Source organism: Macaca nemestrina, chromosome 1, assembly GCF_043159975.1.
Source record: "Macaca nemestrina isolate mMacNem1 chromosome 1, mMacNem.hap1, whole genome shotgun sequence".
In the NCBI taxonomy this organism is placed as follows: domain Eukaryota; kingdom Metazoa; phylum Chordata; class Mammalia; order Primates; family Cercopithecidae; genus Macaca; species Macaca nemestrina.
The window spans coordinates 182373975-182397381 of record NC_092125.1 but is presented as its reverse complement, the minus strand read 5'-3'; the positions used below and the strand labels follow the sequence as shown (position 1 = coordinate 182397381).

Sequence of the window (23407 nt, the reverse complement as noted above, 5' to 3'; positions counted from 1 at the left end):
ATTCAAAGAGAAGCCAGAAAGTTAGGACCAAAGCCAAGGACAGTAGCACTTAGCTTAAAGTCTGCAAAGCGGAGAATCATGATGAGTAGAATCATGACGATGGGGAGATGTTAGATAGAATAATTTACAAATATTGGCATTTACAAAGCTCTTAGTTACCTCATGACTGTATCAGCTCTCTGAAGTGGGTGCTGTTATCTGCTTTATTCAAATACATTATTCAAATACATTAAGGGACTTGGTCCAAGCAATCACAGTGAGTAGCTGAGCGGAGACTGAAATCTCATAATTTAATTCTTCAGACTGAAAATCTAATCTTCTGAGATAGTATGTGTTTTTCAGACTGTTGATTCTGAGGATTCTGCAAAGGTAACCAAGGTGAGGGCTTGCGGATGGGGAGCCTCATCCCTCCTAGGCCACACTCCATCCCAGCTTCATTCCATCAGAGTTGCTCAGTTTTAAATATTATTATTATAGGCCAGGCACCATGGCTTACCCCTGTGGTCCCACTACTCAGGAGGCTGAGGTTGGAGGATTGCTTGAGCCCGAGAGGTTGAGTTTATAGTAAGTTGTGTTTGTGCCACTGCATTTAAGCCTGGGCAACAGAGGGAGACCCTGTCTCAAATAAAAGGTGGGGGTTATACATATGACTCCTTTGAATGAATTGTGTAAAAAATCCATTGGATTAGGAGCAGTAGAATTCTAATTTCAGTATTGTCAATTATGTGACTGTAGGCAAGCTTGGTCCTATGAAATGGGAAAGTGAGTCTTAGATGACTTTCAGATTTATTTTTGCCATAGTCCAATCCATTAAAAAATTTTTTTCAAATTATTTTTAGAGATAGGGTCTTGCTATGTTGTCCAGGCTAGTCTCTTATCACATGGAAATAGTTCATTTAACATTGCATGCCAGCTCTTCAGTGATGTTTGTGTTTATATCCTTTAGGCAGAATGAGAATGTTTTGTTGTATGTTTTGTTCCAATAGCTGAAGTTAAGGCAGGGTGAAACACAGTCAATACAGCCACACACTAGCCCAGCTTCCTGCCCTCCCAGGGCTCCCTTTCCCTTCTATCTCTGACTAAAAAATAAGCCCTCAAAAGGTTTTGAAAAAATAATCTTTTTCCTCCATATTTTAATATTTTAGGAACAAGTTCCAGTTCCAGTCTACCACCCAACACCTAGCCAGACTCGGCTAGCAACTCAGCTGACTGAAGAGGAACAAATTAGGATAGCTCAAAGAATAGGCCTTATACAACATCTGCCTAAAGGAGTTTATGACCCTGGAAGAGATGGATCAGAAAAAAAGATCCGGGAGTAAGTTTTAATTAATTTGTACATTTCAAAGTTTTATTTTCAGGTTGCTTTTGAAAATTTTGCCTTTTCTCCTGCACTTTAGAAAGTCAGACATTTAATATGTTGAAACACTTTGCTTAATGCAAGAGAATGTTTAATTTTTTTTCATAGCTCTATTACTGGCTACTAGCAAGAGAATGTTATATAGTAATTACAAATTTTCACAGGCTGGGCACAGTGCCTCACACCTGTAATCCCAGCATGTTTGGAGGCTGAGGTGGGCAGATCACTTGAGACCAGGAGTTCAAGACCAACCTGGCCAACATGGTGAAACCTCATCTCTAGTAAAAATACGAAAATTTGCCAGGCATGGTGGCACGTGCCTGTAATCCCAGCTACTCGGGAGGCTGAGGTGGGAGAATCACTTGAAACTCTGTCTCAAAAAATAAAATTAAATTAAATTAATAAATAAAGAGAAAGTTAGTGAAGAGAGCTTTAACTTTCAGCAACCCAGTAAGTAGGCTGAAGTTAGTGTTTCTGTTTTACAGTTATTAAAATGAAAATTGTCTTAGTCCAGGATTACACTAAATAGTGCAAAAAAACAAAGTTGATCTAACTGATGCTTTTCTACCTAAAATAATCCCATTCTCCTTAAGGTATCTGCTATAGTATGTAGCTGTTTACAAGCACAGCAGTAAACTTGATCCATATGTAATCCATTTCTCTTTGCTCTGTTGATTGCTCCTAAGTCCTGCAAATTCTCGGGGGATTTAAATAAGAAATTGTGTATAGATCAACATTAGGAAAAAATTCAGTTTGCATGCTTTGGTGATAAGATGACAGGCAAAGCATTCTGATGTGTTACTCAGATTAACACTGTCTTTAATGGGATTTAAACAGTTTTCTGAATAGGACACTTCCGAAAATGCCTTCTGATTTCTCTCCATTGCTCCCAACAGGTGTGTGATCTGTATGATGGACTTTGTTTATGGGGACCCAATTCGATTTCTGCCGTGCATGCACATCTATCACCTGGACTGTATAGATGACTGGTTGATGAGATCCTTCACGTGCCCCTCCTGCATGGAGCCAGTTGATGCAGCACTGCTTTCATCCTATGAGACTAATTGAGCCAGGGTCTCTCATCTGACTTCAAGTGAACCACCATTTTGGTGGTTTTGATCTTTTGTCACTGAGCCCAAAGAGCCAGGGATTAGGAATTAAGATCATGCACAAAAGTTTCCTTAAAATTCCTGGATGGCTGCAGATGTTGGGGGAAAAGTACGTGATATTTTAGAAACTTAGTGGGAAAAGTAGGATGGTATTTTTATGTAAAGCCTTGACCCAATGTTTAAAAATATAATTGTATTTAGATCTTGTTATTGCTCCAGTACATAGGAATTGTGTAAAGTGTTACAGCAGCTGTATTTGTTTAAATTGTGTGTATTGAAGATTAGGAAAAAGATAGTAGTTATTTTTCCTAAATGAAATAACTTTCTTCTCTTTCCCTTCCCCACCCAAATTCTTTTCTGAAGTTGCTGACATTTGGGTCAAGGTTTTATTAAAAGCTACATTTTATAACACTGGCACACACAAAAAAGTAGTTTTAAGCTTGTTTGCACAGTTCTTTTTTTCCATTGGAAATGGAATTCATTGCCTTAGGTCTTTTTAAATAGTGTATTATTATCGTTGGGGCTGGCTCTATGCTTGAAAACCAGTTTATTTATAACCTGTTATAAGTGCTATATTCTGTTTGCAGTTAGGAAATGCAGAATTCAAAGTGATCTCCTAGCTTGTAAGCAAACTGAGATGCACTATCCCTTTTCTATAAAAAATAAGTTAATGTGTCAAGAAACCAACTCTATTAAAGTGGGGTTTAATATTGCCCTTTCCTATGTGTTTTATCTAATTATTTTGGTTGTTAATATGGTGATAATGGAAAGTCAAGTTAAATTTTAAATATTAAGAATTCTGATTTATTGAGATTGAATTATGCCACCACGTTTATGTAAAAATGAAGGTGGCACCTTGGTGAGACCTAATGAGAAATAATTACTCAGTTGTAACAATTTTGATTTATTTTCTTTCTTCTGACCTCCTTCCCTCTTGTCTTGAACCATAGCAAAAGGATACTGCATCTCTCATTACTGTAGTGCTGAGGTTATTGAAGTTATATAAAACACATCTCAGTCTCTGTTTCTTGGAAAGGTATCTATTACATCCTGCTAGCTGACTGACAAAACTAAGCAGGGAGAATAAAGATAATTGTATTTTATGTTTTGCACACAAACACAGAATTTGTATAACCATATGACTTCATAGTTGTGATCTCAAAAAAGAAGGAATTTCTCCTTTGTTTCTTGCAGTTAATGTAAGAATACTTTAAATCTCTAAGCTTCTGAAGTGTTAGAGGTAGAGATGGTCTAGTAAAGATGTAGTAGTAATGTTTTATCCATTTAGCATGTGTTTATTTTTTCATATGTACTCAAAGGTGACTTATTGGTTCACCTCAGTGATATTACATACAGCTAAAAAAAATCATTCATTAGCAAAAGGAAAAGTGGTCTCAACCTAACATCAGAAGTGTTTCTTATTATTATTTTATATTGGGTTGAATATTGAACTCTAACACTTTTCTACATACAAAACACTGTCATGAAGGTTATGCATAATTGCATTATAGAGGAATGTAGTATGTCATAAGTACTTTGTAAAGATTTGACATTCAATGTAGTATCCATATGTTGCTTAAATTTCTTTATGAGCCCCATGATGGAAAGACTTAAAGATGAATTTGAGAAAAATTGAAGAAATTAGATTATCAGGTTCTGTTAAATTGTTACATGTATCTTGCTTAAATTTCTGTTTATTAATTTATATCCACCCAATTACATAAAGCAGATTTGGAGGAAACAACTGAGGTTGTGCAATATTTTCTGTGATAATTGCTTTTTTATTCTTGTGTTTTCTACTTAAACATGATGTCTGTCATCAAGTATTATAGTCAGACTTTCTTTTTTTCTAGATTGTTAAAATTGGTAAATGAACTTTTTTTAAAATCATCTTCCATGTTGCAGTTAGTCTTTCTTTTCAATGCAAGTCTTTCACAGAAGTTTGGTGGTGATACTGAAGGAACTAGCATTGGGCAGAATGTGTCATTTTTAGGCACTTTGTATTCTCAACATGCAATGTTAAGACCCATCAATTTTGACTTTTACTAAGTTGTTAAATAAAGTTATAATACAGCTGTGAAGGGCTAAAGTTAGAGTTGATTACGTAAGTATTCCCCATATCTTTTAAAAGAGTTGTGTATAATTATTTTAAAATACCTCTCTCTCTCTCTCTATATATATATATATATACACACCTGTGGGAAGTATTTTTTATTGTTTGGCATTTAATATCATTTAATCATGTACTTAGGCTTGATAGCACCAAAGTTTCTAAAACCAAACAATAGCTGTAATCTCTTGATTTAGATATGGGCTAGATATGTTCAAGCTTGGCTGTGGGATTTGAAATTTCTGAAAAGCTTAACCAGGAAGAAACAAAAGAATCTTATCCTTTTGAATGCAAAACCCAACAAGTTGAAATACTTTCAGATATTTGTAGTTTAGCTAACACAAACTTTCTGTGAGTGTTCTTTATAGGGGAATCTCTTCAGTACTAGAAGACTCGCTCCCTACTATTGGTGTTTATCATGTGATATAAAACTGTATGATTTCACAGAATAGTAAGCATTGAGGTCACAGATCCCTTGCATACAAATCTTCATAAAGAAGCATTGATTTTTAAAAAGGAGCAACACTTAACTAAAGTACAGTAATCCCCCTTATCCACCGTTTCTGCCATGTCACATACCCACACACTATGGTACAAGAAGGTATTTTGAGAGAGAGATACCACATTAACATAATTTTTTTCTTTCTTTTTTTTTTTTTTTTTTTTTTTGAGATGGAGTTTCGCTCTTGTTACCCAGGCTAGAGTGCAATGGTGCATTCTCGGCTCACTGCAACCTCTGCCTCCTGGGTTCAAGCAATTATCCCGCCTTAGCCTCCTGAGTAGCTGGGATTACAGGCATGTGCCACCATGCCTGGCTAATTTTGTATTTTTAGTAGAGACGGGGTTTCTCCATGTTGGTCAGGCTGGTCTTGAACTCCCAACCTCAGGTGATCTGCCTGTCCTGGCCTCCCCAAGTGCTGGGATTACAGGCGTGAGCCACTGTGCCCGGCCTCGCATAACTTTTATTAGAATCTATTGTTACAACGGGAATGGTGGCTCACACCTGTAATCCCAGCACTTCAGGAGGCCAAGGCAGGTGGATCACTGGAGGTCAGGAGTTTGAGACCAGTCTGGCCAACATGGTGAACCCCGTCTCTACTAAAAAGACAAAGATTAGCCAGGCATGGTGATGCACACTTGTAATCCCAACTACTTGGGAGTGTGAGGCTGGAGAATCGCTTGAACCCGGAAGGCAGAGGTTGCAGTGAGCTGAGATCGTACCACCGCACTCCAGCCTGGGCAACAGAGTGAGACTGTGTCTCAAAAAAAAAGACAAAAACTGTTACCAATATTGTTCCTAATTTCTTACTGTGCCTGATCCATAAATTAAACTTTATCATATGTGTAGGTACATGTGGTACTATCCACAGTTTGAGATATGCAGTGGGCTTCTTGGAGAGTATATCCCACAGATCAAGTGGGTGATACTGTAGTGAAAAGGAGAGCTGCCTAAGGTCTTGAGACTGGAAGTGGTAAACGAGAGAGAGTACGTTTCTTCAGCATAAGTCACAAAAATAGTTGGTGGCTATCTCTGCTTACAAAAGCAGTGGGTAGCAGTCATGGAGTCAACTGATGAAACGTGTGTAAATGCATCTTGGTGTAATCTCACCTAATTTTTTAAGCCTTAATTTTAAAATTTGTGGACACAAGAAAAGTTGGATTTTAGGTTAATATCCTTCAAGTAATGTTAAATTTACCGGTGAATTTAACCACTCTTCGGTTTTTAAATTTTTATTATATTTTTATTTTTTAAATTTTTTTCTTTTAAATATCAACAGCTGTTTTACTGGGCGGGAAGAGACAGAGGACAATTTGACCCATCCTTCTGTACTCTTTTTTTTTTGAGACGGTCTTTCTCTGTCTCCCAGGCTGTAGTGCAGTGGTGTGATCATGGCTCACTCTGCTCACTCATTTTCTCTCTTCTAATCCCCATTTTCACCACCATGGGAGTGTTGGTGGATCAGTAGTTCTCAGAGGCCAGGACAACCAGAGCACAATTACCTAGGGCTCTGGATGTTTATTATTAATGGAGACCCTTATCGTATCAGAGTGGGAGAGGAGAAACACATTTTTGAGACAGGGTCTCACTCTATCTGCCAGACTGGAGGGCGGTGGTGCAGTGACGGCTCACTGCAACCTCCACCTCCCAGGCTCAAGCAGTCCTCCCAAGGAGCTGAGACTACAGGCACACGCCACCATATCTGGCTATTTTTTTTTTTTTTTTTTTTGGAGACATGGGTTTTTGGCATGTTGCCCAGGCTGGTCTCAAACTGGGTTCAAATGATCCTCCCACCTCGGCCTCCCAAAGTGCTGGGGTTACAGGTGTGGGTCACCATACCTGGCCATCTATAATTTGTGACAGGTTCTCCAAGTGATTCTGATGCACTAGCAGGTTTTGGAAGCATTGGTAGATGATCCCTTCCCAAACTTGTGAAATACAAGTTTGGTACATTTTTGTTTCCTGAGAAATTAGAAGCCGTATTGGGCACTTGCTGGTTATTCAGAGATGGATTGTCCAGGCACAGTTTTCTAGACTTTCTGCTCATTTGTCCTTTTGCTATTTCCTTGCTCTTTAGCATAGATACAGAGCATCCAGATAAGTCCCTTTACAACCTATTTCCTGATTTTACAACCTTCTTCCATCAGAGGCACCAGTGAATTACAAAAAGGGTTTGAGGTTGCACATTTTAATTGTCCACATTGTTTTTGTTTGCTTTGTCACACTGAGCAGTTAGGCACAAGCTTTTGTTTTAGAGACAAGGTCTGGCTGTGTCACCCGGGCTGGCTCCTGTGCTCAAGTGATTTTTCCCACCTCAGCCTCCGGAGTAGCTGGGATTGACTGCAGGTGCGCTCAACCACGTCCAGCTAATGTTTTGTTTTTTTGTAGAGACGGAGTCTCACTATGTTGCCCAGGTTGGCCTGAAACTCCTGGCCTCGAGATTCTCCTGCCTCAGCCTTCCAAAGTGCTGGGATTATAGGCCTGAGTTGCTGCTCCCAGTCTGGCACTGCCTTAGGACAATAGCTGGGTGCATCTGATTAATGTTACTAACTGACTAAAGCCATTTATCATTTCTTCACATACAGTTTTTTAATAAAAGTATGGTCGAGATTACCTTTACGTTACATTTCTGTTTCTTGAGAAAAATTACTGTTCACTGGCACATTTAGTCATCTTCAGGTGCTTCCCATAGAAAGTTTGTTTTCTCTTTGAATGAAGGAGTGTTCGCAATAGGCACATGTTTTAGGCATCTAAAACTGATGGCGATGAAGGAGCAGCACCTATTTGCTTTGAACCCCTTCTCTAATTTAATTTGTGCTTGTGGGCTCCACATCTGTTAGCACTGAGAAAAAGAAGTTGAGGAACATAACTAAGGGACCTCCCTAAGAGTCTTGTCATGGCACTGTGTACTCTGAATGCCTGTGAGAAGATTTGTTGGCTATGCAAAAAAAGTTCAACTTCTCACTGGCGGCCACCACAGTAGCTGATCTGGTCAGCTAGGACCCAAAAGCAAGTTTTAAGCGTTGTGTGTGAATTGAGAAGCCTGGACTGTGCTATCAGAAAGACATTGAGATTGGCTTCCAGCATTACCCAAATGAGGTGCAGGAATAGGCTGCATTCTGCCAACCCCAGAATTAGAGCCAGGCCTTCAGCTTTGAAACAATGCAGAATGATGATCCCCTATGCAAAGCTTAATTTAACTTGGTAAACACATTATAAATTAACAGCTACAACTTTACAGTGTGCAAGGTGTAGGGAAGGGAAGAGGTTTGGTCTTGCTTGCACTCATCACTATCTGTAGTGTTATCTTGACACAAGGAAGAATAATTCATAGGCATTCTTTTTTTTTTTTTTTTTTTTTTTTTTTTTTTTTTTTTTTTTTTTTTGAGACAGAGTTTCACTCTTGTTGCCCAGGCTGGAGTACAATGGCACGATCTCAGTTCACAGCAACCTCCGACTCCCAGGTTCAAGCAATTCTCCTGCCTCAGCCTCCCAAGTAGCTGGGATTGCAGGCATGCACCACCATGCCCGGCTAATTTTGTATTTTTAGTAGAGATGGGATTTCGCCATGTTGAAGCTGGTCTCAAACTCCTGACCTCCAGGTGATCCGCCTGCCTCGGCCTCCCAAAGTGCTGGGATTACAGGCGTGAGCCACCGCGCCCAGCCGGCATTCTTATTTCTGGTTGTGAGACAGGTGCTATTCTAGTAAGGCATTTTCAGATGGGCTGTTTTTTGCATTTCTTAAACTTTGAGTTAATGGCTTTGAAGATATACTTGAAGTAAGAAATCCTGGTCCTGGGCATAGATTTTAATGAATTGGATTTCTGATTTTTTGTGAAGAGCAAAGAACATGAAATACCTACTCATTGAGTCTTAGCACCTAATTACAACTTAGCATATTGACAGCTTTTTTTTTTTTTTTTTTTTTTTTTTTTTTTGACACAGTCTTGCTCTGTTGCCCAGGCTGGAGTGCAGTGGTGCAATCTTGGCTCACTGTAACCTCCGCCTCCCGGGTTCTAGTGATTCTCCTGCCTCAGCCTCCTGAGTAGCTGGGACGACAGGGGCACATCCCCATGCTCATTTAAATTTTGTATTTTTAGTAGAGACAGAGTTTCACCATGCTGCCCAGGCTGGTTTCGAACTCCTGAACTCAGGCAATCGCCTGTCTCAGCCTCCCAAAGTGCTAAGATTACAGGCGTGAGCCACAACGCCCGGCCAAGATGCAGCATTTTTATGATTTAGACAAACCAAAAGCAATTGGTGCTGGAGACTAACTTCCATGTTTAACCCTATATAATCCATTCTTCACACAGCAGTTAAATTAGGTGAATAAATAAATTGATGTCATTTCCCTACTTAAAACTTTAATAGCTTCCTATAATGCAGAGCATAAAACCCAGACTCCTTAACAGGGATGAGTTGGCTTTCTGCCTTTTCATTTGAATCAACCGTTTAGCCTCATGGGCCGTCTTCGTGCCTTCTAAAATGCCAAGTTATTTCCTGTCTCAAGTCTTTTTGTGCTATTATTTCTGCCCTGCAGCTCTCTTCTCCACTTTGTTCAGATAGCTGACTTCTTATCCTCTAGACCAGATACATCCCACTTACAAGCATGAATTGGGAATTTCATCCTCATGGAATATCACAGAATGTAATTGCACAAACCTAGATGGTATTGTTGCTTCTAGGCTACAGACCTGGACAGCATGTTACTGTGTTGAATATCCTGGGCAATTGTAACACAGTGCTTGTATTTGTGCATCTAAACACAGAAAACAGTGTAAAAGATAAAAACAGTATACCTGTAGTTACCATGAAGGGAGCTTGCAGGACTGGAGGTTGCTCTGGTGAATCAGTGAGTGAGTGGTGCATGAATGTACACTACTGCAGACTTTAGAAACACCACACTTGGGCTACATTGTTTATTATTTAAAATATTCTTTTTTCAATAATTAACAGCTTACTGTACTTTTATAAACTTTCTAATTTTTTTAACTTTTAAACCTTTGTAATATGCACCATATATAATTGTATGTGCTATAATTTTATATGACTGGGCCGGGCGTGGTGGCTCATGCCTGTAATCCCAGCACTTTAGGAGGCCAAGGCAGGTGGATCACCTGAGGTTGGGAGTTCAAGACCAGCATGGCCAACATGGTGAAACCCCGTCTCTACTAAAAATACAAAAATTAGCTGGGCATGGTGGCGCACGCCTGTAATATTAGCTACTCAGGAAGCAGAGGCAGGAGAATCACTTGAACACAAGAGGCGGAGGTTGCAATGATCTGGAGTGCCAAGATCATGCCACTGCGCTCCAGCCTGGACAACGAGCAGAAGTCCGTCTCAAAAAAAAAAAAAAAAAAAAAAAATTTTGACGATTGGCAGTGCAGTAGGTGTGTTTACACCAACATCATCACAAACATGAGTAATGTGTTGCCCTACAAATTTACCATGGCTATATCACTAGGGCATAGGAATTTTTCTTTCCTTTTCTTTCTTTTTTTTTTTGAGACGGACTTTCGCTCTTGTCCAAGCTGGAGTGCAATGGCGCGATCTCGGCTCACGGCAACCCCTGCCTCCTGGGTTCAAGCAATTCTCCTGCGTCAGCCTTCCGAGTAGCTGGGATTACAGGCATGTGCCACGCATCCGGCTAATATTGCATTTTTAGTAGAGACGGGTTTTCTGCATGTTGGTCAGGCTGGTCTCGAACTTCCGACCTCAGGTGATCCGCCCACCTCGGCCTCCCAAAATGCTGGGATTACAGGCGTGAGCCACCGCACCTGGCAGGACTTTTTCAACTCCATCATAATCTTATGAACCCACCGTCATATATACGGTCTGTGACTGATTGAAACATCGTTATGTGGCAGATGACTGTATTTACTCCATGGTTCAAATTCTTTGTTATATGACTTCACTTTCAGAACAAGCTCCATGAGAGCAGGACAGTAGGTGTTCAAAAGATATGTAATAAATGAAGGGAAGGAGAAAATGGGGAAAAAGAGGTCCTTAGAAATCTGAGCTAACTAACATCTCAAGGAGTTTCCCATTGCAAATAGGGATCTTATGAAGAAGAGTTTGGAGGGTGGCCAGGAGAAGGGCAACAAAGGCAAAGCTCTCCTTGAAGGTGCAGCTTGCTTTTTCTTTCTCTTTCTTTCTTCCTTCCTTCTTTTCCTTCCCTTCCTTCCCTTCCTTCCCTTCCTTCCCTTCCTTCCCTTCCTTCCCTTCCCTTCCTTCCCTTCCCTTCCTTCCCTTCCTTCTTCTCTTTCTTCTTTCTTTTCTTTCTTCTTTCTTTCTCTTTCTTCTTCCTTTTTCTTTCTTTCTCTTATTTTCTTCTTTCTCTTTGTTTAATTCTCTCTCTCTCATTTTTGAGACAGACTCACTCTGTCACCCAGGTTGGAGTGCAGTGGTGCAATCTTGGCTCACTGCAACCTCCACTTCCCAAGCTCATGCAATCCTACCTCAGCCTGCCAAGTAGCTGGGACCACAGGCGCATGTACTGGTTGATTTTGTATGTGTTTGTTTTTTGGTAGGGATGGAGTTTTGCCGTATTGCCCAGGCTGGTCTCAAACTGGGCTCAAGCTATCCACCAGTCTCAGCCTCCCAAAATGCTGGGATTGCAGGTGTGAGCCACTGCACCTGGCCTGAACATGCAGCTTTCTGATAAGCCTTGTCTCTAACCAGTACACCCACTGTCCTCATCCTCCCCTGTTCTTGGGAATAGGGTAAATCATACTTCCTGTATATCAACTTTTGAAAGAAAGGACATAATAGTGGATTTATGATGTTTTTGTTTGTCCAATACACTGTCTTCCCTTTTGGTAATACACCCACTGAGCATATGTCTGAAGGTATGCCAATTGTGGTACCTCACTGCCATTCTAGGGCAATGGGTCTCAAACTTTAGTATGCATCAAATTCATCGGCAGGTCTTTTTTTTTTTTTTTTTTTCTGAGACACAATCTCCCTCTGTTGTCCAGGCTGGAGTGCAGTGGTGCGATCTGGGCTCACTGCAACTTCCGCCCTCTCAGGCTCAAGCAATTCTCCTGCCTCAGCCTCCCAAGTAGCTGGGATTACAGGCATGCACCACCACATTCAGCTAATTTTTGTATTTTTATTAGAAATGGGTTTCACCATGTTGGCTAGGCTAGTCTCAAACTTCTGACCGCAAGTGATCTGGCTGCCTCGGCCTCCCAAAGTGCTGGGATTACAGGCATGAGCCACTGCACCCGGCCATCTACAGGTCTTTTAAAACTCAGACTGTGGCCAGGCACGGTGACTCATGTCACCTCAGGATCACCTGAGGTCAGGAGATCGAGACCACCCTGACCAACATGGTGAAATCCCATCTCTACTAATTAGCCAGGCGTGGTGGCGCATGCCTGTAATCCCAACTACTCGGGAGGCTGTGCCAGGAGAATTGCTTGAACCCGGGAGGCAGAGGTTGAAGTGAGCCGAGATCACACCACTGCACTCCAGCCTGTACAACAAAGGGAGACTATCTCAAAAAACAAAAATACAAAAAAACAAAAAACACCTCAGATTGCAGGGCCTCAAACCTACAGTTTTTAGGTCAAGGTGGGATCTGAGAATTTGTATGTCTAACAAGTTCTCAGGGGATGCTAATGCTGATCGGGGACCATACTTTGAGAAGCACTTGCTAAGGGATGAACATTTGAGCCAAGCCAGACTAATTGTCCTTATCTGGTATTGTTCATACTGGAATTAGGGAAAGCAGCCCTTCGCTTCACTGGCCATATGCTCTAAGGACATGAGACCTAAAGTGCCATGTACTCCTGCCATGCAGAGAAGTCAGATCAAAAGAATCTAACACAGGAGCAAAAGCCAAGAGGTAAAGAAAGCTTAATTGTGGCACTAGTGCCCCCGATTCAGTCATCCGTCAGGCCAAATCCACCATTGCCTTCGCACAGTAGAAGTAAGCCAATAAATTTACTGTAATGTTGTATACTTGGGGCCATGCTAGCCTATTCATTTACATGCTTGCTCTTTATCCTCAACAACCCTTGGGAAGCAGTTGGCATTAAACCCCACTTTGCCTAAGAGTAAACTGATTCTCTAAATGGAGTGAAGTAGTTTGACTAAGTTGTGCTTTTATCCACTACCCCATGTAATTAATTGAACTTAAAAGTTGGGTAGGCCGGGCACAGTGGCTCACACCTGTAATCCCAGCACTTTGAGAGGCCAAGATGGGAAGATCACCTGAGGTCGGGAGTTTGAGATCAGCCTGACCAACATGGAGAAACCCCATCTCTGCTAAAAATACAAAAGTAGCCAGGGATGGTGGCACATGCCTGTAATCCCATCTACTCGGGAGGCTGAGGCAGGAACATCACCTGAACCCTGGAGGCAGAGGTTGCGGTGAGCCGAGATCATTCCATTGCACTCCAGCCTGGGCAACAAGAGCGAAACTCCGTCTCAAAAAAAAAAAAGCTGGATATTTTTAGTAAACCGGGCTTTCTCATACTGTGAATTTGCTCACAACCTCTTTTCCAGAGAACTGTAGGAAGTCATCTCAGTACCAGGAGGACAAAGCTGTGGCCCATGGGTCACTTTGACCCACAAATGTGATGTGCTTAGCCAAGCACTCCTAAGTGCTTAAACTATAAAATAGTTTTTAGTGCCTTTGGCATCATATGCTTCCCAGTTTGCCAGTGGTCCTCTTTATTATTGTCTTATACCAAGCTCCTCCTAGCACGTGACTTGCTATGCATCAAGCCTCAGTGCAGGCTTCACTTCCCATCTGTGGAGTAGTTGACTGGAACTCTACCTATCCAAGTGGGGACTGAATCATGCCTTTTCCTCCATCATCCCTCGATGATTTTCTGAGCAGATACTGTTGTTTAAGGATTGCTTTTCTTTTGGCTTTTTCCAAGTTAGGCCCTCTCCCTACTTCATGATGCCAAGTGCCAAAGGGAACCATGCCACACAGACATGCTCCATGTGTTTGCAGCTGAGCATCGCCAACGGCTGAGCTATTAGCCAGTAGTTCTTCCATTTTCACAGTGGCCCATGAGTCAGTGTAAGCTGGGTCTAACTTTACACAGGATTTTACAGCTTGACCAACAGTGTAGCAAAGTACGGGCTTTAGAGTTCAGCAGCCTGTCTTCAAATCTTTCTGCTGCATAATCGTGTGATCTGAGGCAACTTATTTACCCGTGCCTCAGTTTTGCCATCTGCAAAATGACAATGGCCCCACTCCAAAGGATTACATAAATATTATGAGGATTATATAAATGTAAAGTACTTAGAATAGCAACTGGCACATAATGAGTATTTAATAAATATTAGCTTTTATTCTTTTCCCCAGAGCATATGGTGTCTGATGTTCTGAAGTGTTTGTTAATGTGGAGGAAGAAAAACAAACCTGATCTAGTCATTTGTGAGACATTAGCTGTGATGTCTCTGATTAAACTTAAACATCCACTTTTTTTTTTTTTTTTTTTTTTTTTTGAGACAGAGTCTTGCTCTGTCACCAGGCTGGAGTGCAGAGGCACGATCTCGACTCACTGCAACCTCCACCTCCTGGGTTCAAGCAATTCTCCTGCCTCAGCCTCCTGAGTAGCAGGGACTACAGGTGCCCACCACCACGCCCGGCTAATTTTTGTATTTTTAGTAGAGATGGAGTTTCTCCATGTTGGCCAGGATGGTCTCAATCTCCTGACCTTTTGATCCACCTGCCTCAGCCTCTCAAAGTGCTGGGATTACAGATGTGAGCCACTGTGCCCAGCCAAACATCAACTTTTAACAGTCCATAGAGACCTTCAATAGTTAATTCTGTCTTCCCAAAGAGCTCTATTCTTATTTTGTCACTTAACAGTTGACTTTATACAGTGGAAGCAGTCATAGATTACTCATTTAGAAATGGATTTTTCGAGCCCCCAAATGAGGTTGTTTGTGGACCTAGCCTATTGATCAGAAATGAACTTTGCACTGGAATTCAAACAAGCCATGCTAACCCGAGCAGAAGGCACTTTCTGACCTTGGAAAGCTGCATCTGAGGGTGGGCGTGAGAAGTTCCCATTTGCTACTTGGATTTCAGAATCCAGACACCTCTCATGTATGACTGAATTAATGTGATGATGCTAAGGATGTTGAGAAGGCACTGTTAGGCTTTAAATTTGAAGTAAACAAGGAAAAGACTATCGACTCCCATCATCTTAGAAGAAATGAACTTGGGAGTAACTCCAGAGGAAAGGGTCTGGATGATTCCCTTGAATGGTTCTAGTACTCAGTGCACTGGAGCTTTCTTAAAACCTCTTGATGCCGTTCTTCACTTGGGACTCTCCCACCTGGACCTCAGCCAAATCTTGAGTTGGTGTTGGCCTTTTAGGATCCTGGCTTTGATGTCAGGTTGTGGCTCTCTGCTGTGAATGATGATAACTGTCTTGGAAACACTCTCATTCTGGCTCAAGAGATAATAGGGCAACCTGCCCACCCATAGGAGAGCTGAGGGCCCAGCACACTGCTAGAAGCCACTCTGCCTGTGACCAGAGAGAGGCTGAGGTAGACTTTCTGTTGCCAAGGACCTGTGCAGATCATGTTACATGGTTGCTACTTCCCTAACAACTGAATTCATCTGTGGGGCACAGGATTTAGACTTTCTCTAAATGAGGATTACTTGCTCTCTGGGTGTTCTAGCTACTGTACAGCCCCTCAGGAAGTCTATTATTTCAGGTTGAATTGCTTAGGGACGCAAGGCTTTAGCAGAAAGGTAGGGAAGTGTATCTGTTGCCTCATTTTGCAACATAAACTGTAGAAGGCAGGAAAGAGCCTTAATCTTGTCCAAATTGCTCATTTTTAGAGTATCTGTGACTTTCCCAAGGTTACGCTGAAAATCAGTAGCAAAGTCAGGACCGAAATTCAGATCTCCTTATTTCCAGGCTCAAACCTTCCACCTAATCTGCGGCCTTTCCACGGCAGATGTGCTGAGAAGGTCTGCACTATTAGAGAAGCAGTGACCACAGATGACTCACTGAGAGCCTATGACAGAATTTTCACTTCCTAAGGCCCTTGCATAAGAAGGATATGGTGATGTTAGAAACCCAGTGTTTTCATTGTCCTTCACATATATATATATATATATATATTTTTTTTTTTTTTTTTTTTTGATAGATTATCTCAGAATTTGCAGGTGGGATATAGGAGGCAAAACCCACTGATTTATCTTATCAGGGCAGCAGGGTAAAAGTGAAATAGGGTTAATTAATGAAGCCCAGCAGGAAATCAACAGCAAATGTTGACAAGGAAATCATCTTGACAAAATTTTGAAATGAAAGTACCCGTGGCGGGGCGCGGCGGCTCACGCCTGTATAATCCCAGCACTTTGGGAGGCCGAGGCAGGTGGATCACGAGGTCAGGAGATCGAGACCATCCTGGCCAACATGGTGAAACCCCATCTCTACTAAAAATACAAAAATTAGCTGGGCATGGTGGCATGTGCCTGTACTCCCAGCTACGCAGGAGGCTGAGGCAGGAGAATTGCTTGAACCCGGGAGGCAGAGGTTGCAGTGAGCTGAGATCGTGCCACTGCACTCCAGCCTGGTGACATAGTGAGACTCTCTCAAAAACAAAAACAAAAACAAAAACAAAAAAACGCACCTGAAATTAACGTTGAGATAAAGTTTTTTTTTGTAAACTGCAATTTTCCAAAGTATATGTTTGGTGTCCTGTGAGTAGTGCTGCTTTGATACAGCACCAGGCAGCATTCCAACATGTGGGGAAGCCATGGAGGCCTGTCCTCCTGCAGCCTGTCTCTACCACCCTACCCTGTCCTGTCCAGGAGCCTAGAAACAGGTTGGTCTCCCAGCATCCAGGCTTTGGAGAAGAGATAGCTTGCAAAGGGATTACCCTCTATGGAGGATATTCTTTTGTTTCATTCTAACAAAACTCTATTCTCCCTCTGTTGCCAGGCTGGAGTGCAGTGACGTGATCTTGGCTCACTGCAACCTCTGCCTACCGGGTTCAAGCGATTCTCCTGCCTCAGCCTCCCAAGTAGCTGTGACTACAGGCATGCGCCACCACGCCCAGCTGATTTTTTTTGTAATTTTTAGTAGAGACAGGGTTTCACCATATTGGCCAGGATGGTTTCGATCTCCTGACATCGTGATCTACCCACCTCAGCCTCCCAAAGTGCTGGGATTACAGGAGTGAGCCATCATGACCGACCAACTGAATCTTTATATATTAACCCAGCCCCTTGGCAGATACTGTGTTTGCTAAATACAGCAATGCTGGAAGATTGGAAAGTTTAACTGGTTTTTCTCTTATAGAAATTGCATTCATGCATTTGGGGAGTAACGTTTCACAGATGAATATTTTTACTGGGTACATGATTTTCCCTAAAGGGAAATGGTTAGGTTGAAGTGTGCTGACATTAGAAAGTGAAGGGTAAAACCTGGTGTTGGTCATTGAACCTGAGTTCTCACTTTAACAATCCCAGAGGTTGCAAATTCAGATGCTTTGAGGGGCCAGAAAGGTAACAGAAGTGTTTAAAGTAGCCGCGACTTAGCTCTAGCTGATTGTTGCCTCATGGGAATGCGGCTCAATGTTGCCAGATCTTTTTTTATTTTTTATTTTTTTAAATTACAGGCCAGGAACCAGATTCATTTGTGAAATCTCCCCATTTGTGAATGCTGGTAACTTATTCAAAAAGTTTAAAACATTGTGTGGTCTAAATAAAACATACATAGGCCGTGTGGCTTCTGATTAAGACTTTCTGCCCGGCCTATGGATGCCTGCAACACATATTTTATTGAAATATATGATGCACGATCCCTTAAGGGCATAAATTTTATCACTTAAATGTCTCCTGTCTCTTAATTGAAGAATCTAACACATACACAACAGGTCAAGAATAACAGTTCTAAGAAAAATGCTGTCAGTAAGTAAATGTACCTTGGAGTGAAGTACAGAAGATTTTTATCTTTCATAAATTATTCCCAGTGGTTTCAGTTTGGCATACAGCAAAGATACAGACTGGATTCTGAGAACCTCCTCCTGCCCCCCAAAATTCCTGGCTTTGGCACAGAAAGGGCCACACGGCTCTTCCATCAAGCCTTGGCATTTCCTACTGGTGGAGATGGATTTTTCTACACAAGAGCTCAGATTTTCTCTCACTAAAAAGACGTGCTTGATTTTTAAATTGGAAATTTACAAAAGGAGTGAAATGAAGTGTGAGTAGTAAGGTAGTGGATGTCTGTGTGCATCCTCGTGCCCAACCCCAGAAGCATTGAAGCCTGAGGCTCAGCCTCTCCCAGGCACTCCTCAGGTCCTCTGAAGGCCCTTCAGTCACACAAGCTGAGAACTTGCTGAATTTGAAAAGCAATTTGCCCTTTGGCATCATCATATAAAGAGATTTACCTCCAGATGATAATAGGTGAAGACAAAGACTTACAGGTGGTTGGTGGTTGTTGGTTTTTAAAGCCAACTGTGATCCCATCAATGTATTTCTAAGGAAAATGTAAACTGTTCATACATTCTCTTAAACATCACAGTGAAAAGCAAGTACCCGTATGTGTGATAGGCAGGCAGAGGGCTCCACCTGCTCTGCCCTTGGCAAAGGCCCTTGGCCACACTGGTGAAAAGCTTGGCTTCTGCACAGATACCCATGTCGTGCCATCCAACTGGAGCGCCGGTGGACCCCAAAGGCAGGGCAGGGCCGGGGGAGGGGATCTTTTGAAATGTTTCCAGGAGCTCTGTCCAGCTGTCTGTCTGTCTGTCTTCCGGCCCAGAACTGCTGCACAAAGCTACAAGGACACTGATGAGACCATGGATCTGCTGCTGTTCTCTAGGGAAGACTTGGCTTGGAGTGTGGCTGCCTGGATTCGAAAGTGTGTCCTTGACTCCATGGAGTAATTCTTGTAGTTTTGCCTGGAATTGAGCAGAGAATCAGACACATGAGCCTGCTTGCTCCCAGAGATGCTTTTCCTCCTGTTGGAGCTGTGTGAGCCCCGCCAGCCAAGGAAGGACTGTAGAGAAATTCCTGGGTCCCGAGAGCGTTGAGCCCTGCCCAGTGGGAGAGTTAACCAGGAGGGTTTGTGGCCCCTCACCCCTGGTATCATGCCCACTGGAACCACTCCTGGTCCTCCTGGGTTCCTAAGCTTGAAGGGGTGGTTGTAGGGAATAGACCTCTAGCCTGGAAGGCAGGAGTCATGGGTCCTCACACAGCCGTGCAGCTGGCTTCTGATGTGACCTTGGGAACTTACTTCCTGCCTCTGGGGGTCTAACTGCCCATTCATACATTAAGAAGGAAGTCTTCCTATGACAGGTGACAGCTGGATTCCGAGGGACACAGGTCCGCCCTCTAGACTGCCAGACTGGCCTTGCTAGCAACTCTACTCACTGCTGTCTGGGCAACTCTGTCCCCAGCCAGTTCCTGAGCTGAGTTCAGAGGGAGCAAAGGACAGATTGAGGTTACCCAAGGCTTACTTGGCAGATTCCAAGAGTTTGATGGCCTCTTCATTTCTGCCTTGCTCCATAAACAGCAGGGCCAGCTCCAGCAGGGCGTTTGGGATCAAGTAGTGGTCATATTTAATCTTCTTTTCACTGCAGAACAGAAGACATGGCTCAGGTTCCTCCTCCTGAGCCTTTCCCAAACTGCACGTGAGGATTTCCTAACCTGAACTGCAATTTTGGGAGGTTCCCACTACCAAGCTATAGAAAGGCTGGGATCCACAGCAAAGCCTTCCCATCCTGTGTGTAACCTTGGGCTCCAGCTCCCTGACAACTTATGGCTCCTGTCATGTCCTTAATCCACCGCCACCTAAGTCCCAACCTCCCTTTCTCCAGGTTGAATGATTTATTGAACTGTAAAGTCTCCTGTCTCTGACCTGTCCCCTCTGACCCGACCTCCATGCTGCCCTGGAGATATCTTCCTTGCCCGGTGCCCTTTCTGGCTCTCTTCTTTGGAATACAATTTAGCTTTGTGAACAAAACATCCAGGCCCTTCTCATTCTATCCCTCCTTATTTCATCTTCAATCTTTTCTCTCTATGACTTCACCCAGGCAGGCAAAGACCCCATCGCCGTCACCCCGCCTCAGGTGTCTTTCCTGTGTCCATGCACTGGTGCATGCTGTCCCTACTCCACCTCAAACCTGTCCTCCCTTGCTTTCTCCACCTGATGAACTTCCCACTTTCTTTTTTTTTTTTTTTTTTTGAGACGGAGTCTCGCTCTGTCGCCCAGCCCAGGCTGGAGTGCAGTGGCGCGATCTCGGCTCACTGCAAGCTCCGCCTCCCGGGTTCACGCCATTCTCCTGCCTCAGCCTCCCGAGTAGCTGGGACTACAGGCGCCCACAACCGCGCCCGGCTAATTTTTTGTATTTTTAATAGAGACGGGGTTTCACCGTGGTCTTGATCTCCTGACCTTGTGATCCGCCCGCCTCGGCCTCCCAAAGTGCTGGGATTACAGGCGTGAGCCACTGCGCCCGGCCCGAACTTCCCACTTTCAACGTCAGCCTTGGAAAGCCTTTCCTAGTACCTCCCATGAAGTTCAGGTCCCTCCTGGGGCACCTGCTGTCCTCTCTGCTTTCCTCTAGCATGGTCCTGATGAGCCTTGGTTGGGCTGCCTACAGCTTGCCATCTGTCATATTGCCCTCCCCGAGGGCAAGGACAGAGTTGCTGAATTACAAACTCCAGGGCACACTGTTCACTCGAAACAACGTGTATGTGCTCCTGTAGTCACGCAATTTGGTGGCACTGGGAGGCTAGGTCTGAATTATCTGTACAGGTCCCGGCACAAGTCCTGGCAAGAGTGGACACTAGTTTAGTACCTGTGTGGTGAGCGGGGGTTGGCTAGGGTCAGCCACTGCAGTGGGCATGAGGATGGAGAAGCCCTGAATATTCTACCCAGGAGACTCAGACCCAGCAGGAGCAGCTGCAGAGGCACTTACTTGGCAGAGATGCTCCTAAAATTCTCCTCGGCCTCCCGGGCACGGCCCAGGTATTTCAGACACAGGCCTTTCAACAATTTCACCAAGCACTCGTCATCCACTGAGTACTCGTTCTCTGCAAATAGGGATGTGAGGGAAAAAGACAGACTTGTTCATTTCTGCAGCCGTTACTTATAGAGCCCCTACTCTGTGCTAGGTCAAAGGGACACAGGTAAATCAGACATGGTCCCTGTCCTCAGGGGGGGTCACATCTGAGAAGGAAAGGCAAATACTGAGACAATGACAATACAGTGAGGTCAGGACTGAAGGAAGCCCCACGGCTGTGGGAGCCCAGAGGTTTTGACCCTACCAAGGGGACAAGGAACAGCTGCTTGGAGGAGCTCAGTCTAGAGAGGGAAAGGAGAATTGCCAGGGTAGGGAACGGGGAAAGGACATTTTTGGCAAAGGGAACCTTCAGCTGTAAAGACCTGACCTAGCCTGGCAGGCTCAAGGGCCTGAGGGAAGTCACCTGGGCCTTTCTCCAGCATCTCTTCCGCCTTGGTGATGATCTCAAGCATCCCATCTGTGAGTGTCGGCTGCTTCCCAATCACAGCGTAGCCATTCCAGATGTACATCATTTCCTGAAGGCAGGAGGGCAAGTCAGTCCCAGGCTTCTTTCCTAATGGGGCCTCAGTTTTCCCATCTACAAAATGGGCAGTTCAGATCAGAGGTTCCCTAAAGGCCCTTCTAGCTCTAATCATCCATAACAGGTCTCAGTCAGCCTGTGAAGCTGTGGGCCTGAGGGGATCATGGGAGCCTTATCGTTGATTTCGTACTGAGCTCTCACCTTACCCCAGTGCAGATGTAAGATGGACCAGTGTCCGTACTGTGCTGCTCATAGCTGCCGAAGTTTTCCAGCTATTTTTCTGCTCATGCCCTCCCTGAGTGCTATTACGTCCTTTCTCCCAACCTCTCTGGGGCCACTTTCTGTCCTTTGAGGACCAGGCCATGCTCCATACACACATTTCAGGACAACAGAATTTAAGGCTATGTCACCTTCTCTCCTACTCCTATTCTCCCAAAGCAACAGGCTAAATAATGACACTCATATTCCATTTCCTTTAGAATGAAGGTACCATCATTGAGACTCTTAAAACACATCTGATTCCTTTTTTTCTTTTTCTTAGATTTTCTTTTTTAATTAAAAAAATTTTGGGGGGCCAGGCACAGTGGCTCACGCCTGTAATCCCAGCACTTTGGGAGGCCAAGGTGAGTGGATCACCTGAGGTCAGGAGTTCGAGACCAGCCTGGCCAACATGGTGAAACCCTGTCTCTACTAAAAATACAAAAACTAGCCGGGTGTGGTGGCACGTGCCTGTAATCCCAGCTACTCAGGAGGCTGAGACAGGAGAATTGCTTGAATCCAGGAGGCGGAGGTTGCAGTGAGCCGAGATGGCGCCATTGCAGTCCAGCCTGGGTGACAGAGACACCGTCAAAAAAAAAAAAAATCTTGGGGCCAGATATGGTGGCTCACACCTGTAATCCCAGCACTTTGGGAGGCTTAGGCAGGTGGATCACGATCACTTGAGCTCAGGAGTTCGAGACCAGCCTGGACAACATGGCAAAACCCCATCTCCACCAAAAAAAAAAAAAAAATTAGCCAGGCATGGTGGTGCAAGCCTGGGGTCCCAGCTACTTGGGAGGCTTAGGTGGGAGGATTGCTGGAGCCCAAGAAATCTAAGCTGCAGTGAGCTATGATCACCCCACTGCATTCTAGCCTGGGTGACAGAGTGAGACTCTGTCTCAAAAAAAAAAAAAAAAAAATTTATTTCCACCTTGTCTTTGTTAGGTTACTGGTTCCTTTTCTTTGTTTGTTTTTGCCTTGACTGCCAGGAAGCTCAGAATACTAAATTAGGCTGAACATGGTGGCTCATGCCTGTAATCCCAGCACTTTGGGAGGCTGAGGTGAGAGGATCTCTTGAGCCCTGGAGTTCACCACCACCTTGGGCAACACAGTAAGATACTGTCTCTACAAAAAAATAAAAATAGTAGCTAAGCGTGGGTGCTCGCCTGTAGTTAGGAGGCTGACATGAGAAGATCCTTTGAGCCCAGGAGTTTGAGGCTGCAGTGAGCTATGATATCACCACTACACTCCAGCCTGTATGACACAGTGAGACCCCCACCTCTAAAATAAATATTTAAAAATAAATAAAATAAAATAATAATACTAAATTAAACTTTCATTCATAGTAACTGTGTTTGCTTAAATGCGCATTTCCTAAACTATCAAACCAGGTAATGGATGTGAAAACGCTTTGTAGCCATAAAGTTCTAGAAAGACATTATTGTTGTGGTTCTTGTTATTATGTTCTAGGAAGGGAATTTCAGTTTAGACCAGTATTTCTCAAATTGTTCGCTGGTTCCAAGTTAGCAAATGTTTAATTTTA

At 43.4% G+C, this 23407-nt stretch overlaps 2 protein-coding genes across 6 annotated transcripts in view; one reads left to right on the top strand and one right to left on the bottom strand.

Annotated features, from left to right (window-relative positions):
- Positions 1-4547, top strand: part of LOC105495035 (ring finger protein 11) — a 36752-nt gene extending 32205 nt beyond the window's left edge. Inside the window, exons 2-3 of the mRNA XM_011764166.3 lie at positions 1146-1315; positions 2254-4547. Coding sequence (XP_011762468.1) covers positions 1146-1315; positions 2254-2425 — 342 coding nt within the window. The 3' untranslated portion in view covers positions 2426-4547. The remainder of the gene's footprint in view (positions 1-1145; positions 1316-2253) is intronic.
- Positions 4548-17940: 13393 nt separating this feature from the next.
- LOC105495036 (tetratricopeptide repeat domain 39A) overlaps positions 17941-23407 on the bottom strand; it is a 44650-nt gene continuing 39183 nt past the window's right edge. For all 5 annotated transcript variants that reach the window (XM_011764169.3, XM_071093105.1, XM_011764172.2 and 2 more), the window contains exons 15-18: positions 21490-21601; positions 20982-21096; positions 19521-19637; positions 17941-18962 (exon numbers count right to left, since the gene is read on the bottom strand). In XM_011764169.3, the coding sequence (XP_011762471.3) occupies positions 18839-18962; positions 19521-19637; positions 20982-21096; positions 21490-21601 (468 nt within the window). In that variant the 3' untranslated portion in view covers positions 17941-18838. The remainder of the gene's footprint in view (positions 18963-19520; positions 19638-20981; positions 21097-21489; positions 21602-23407) is intronic.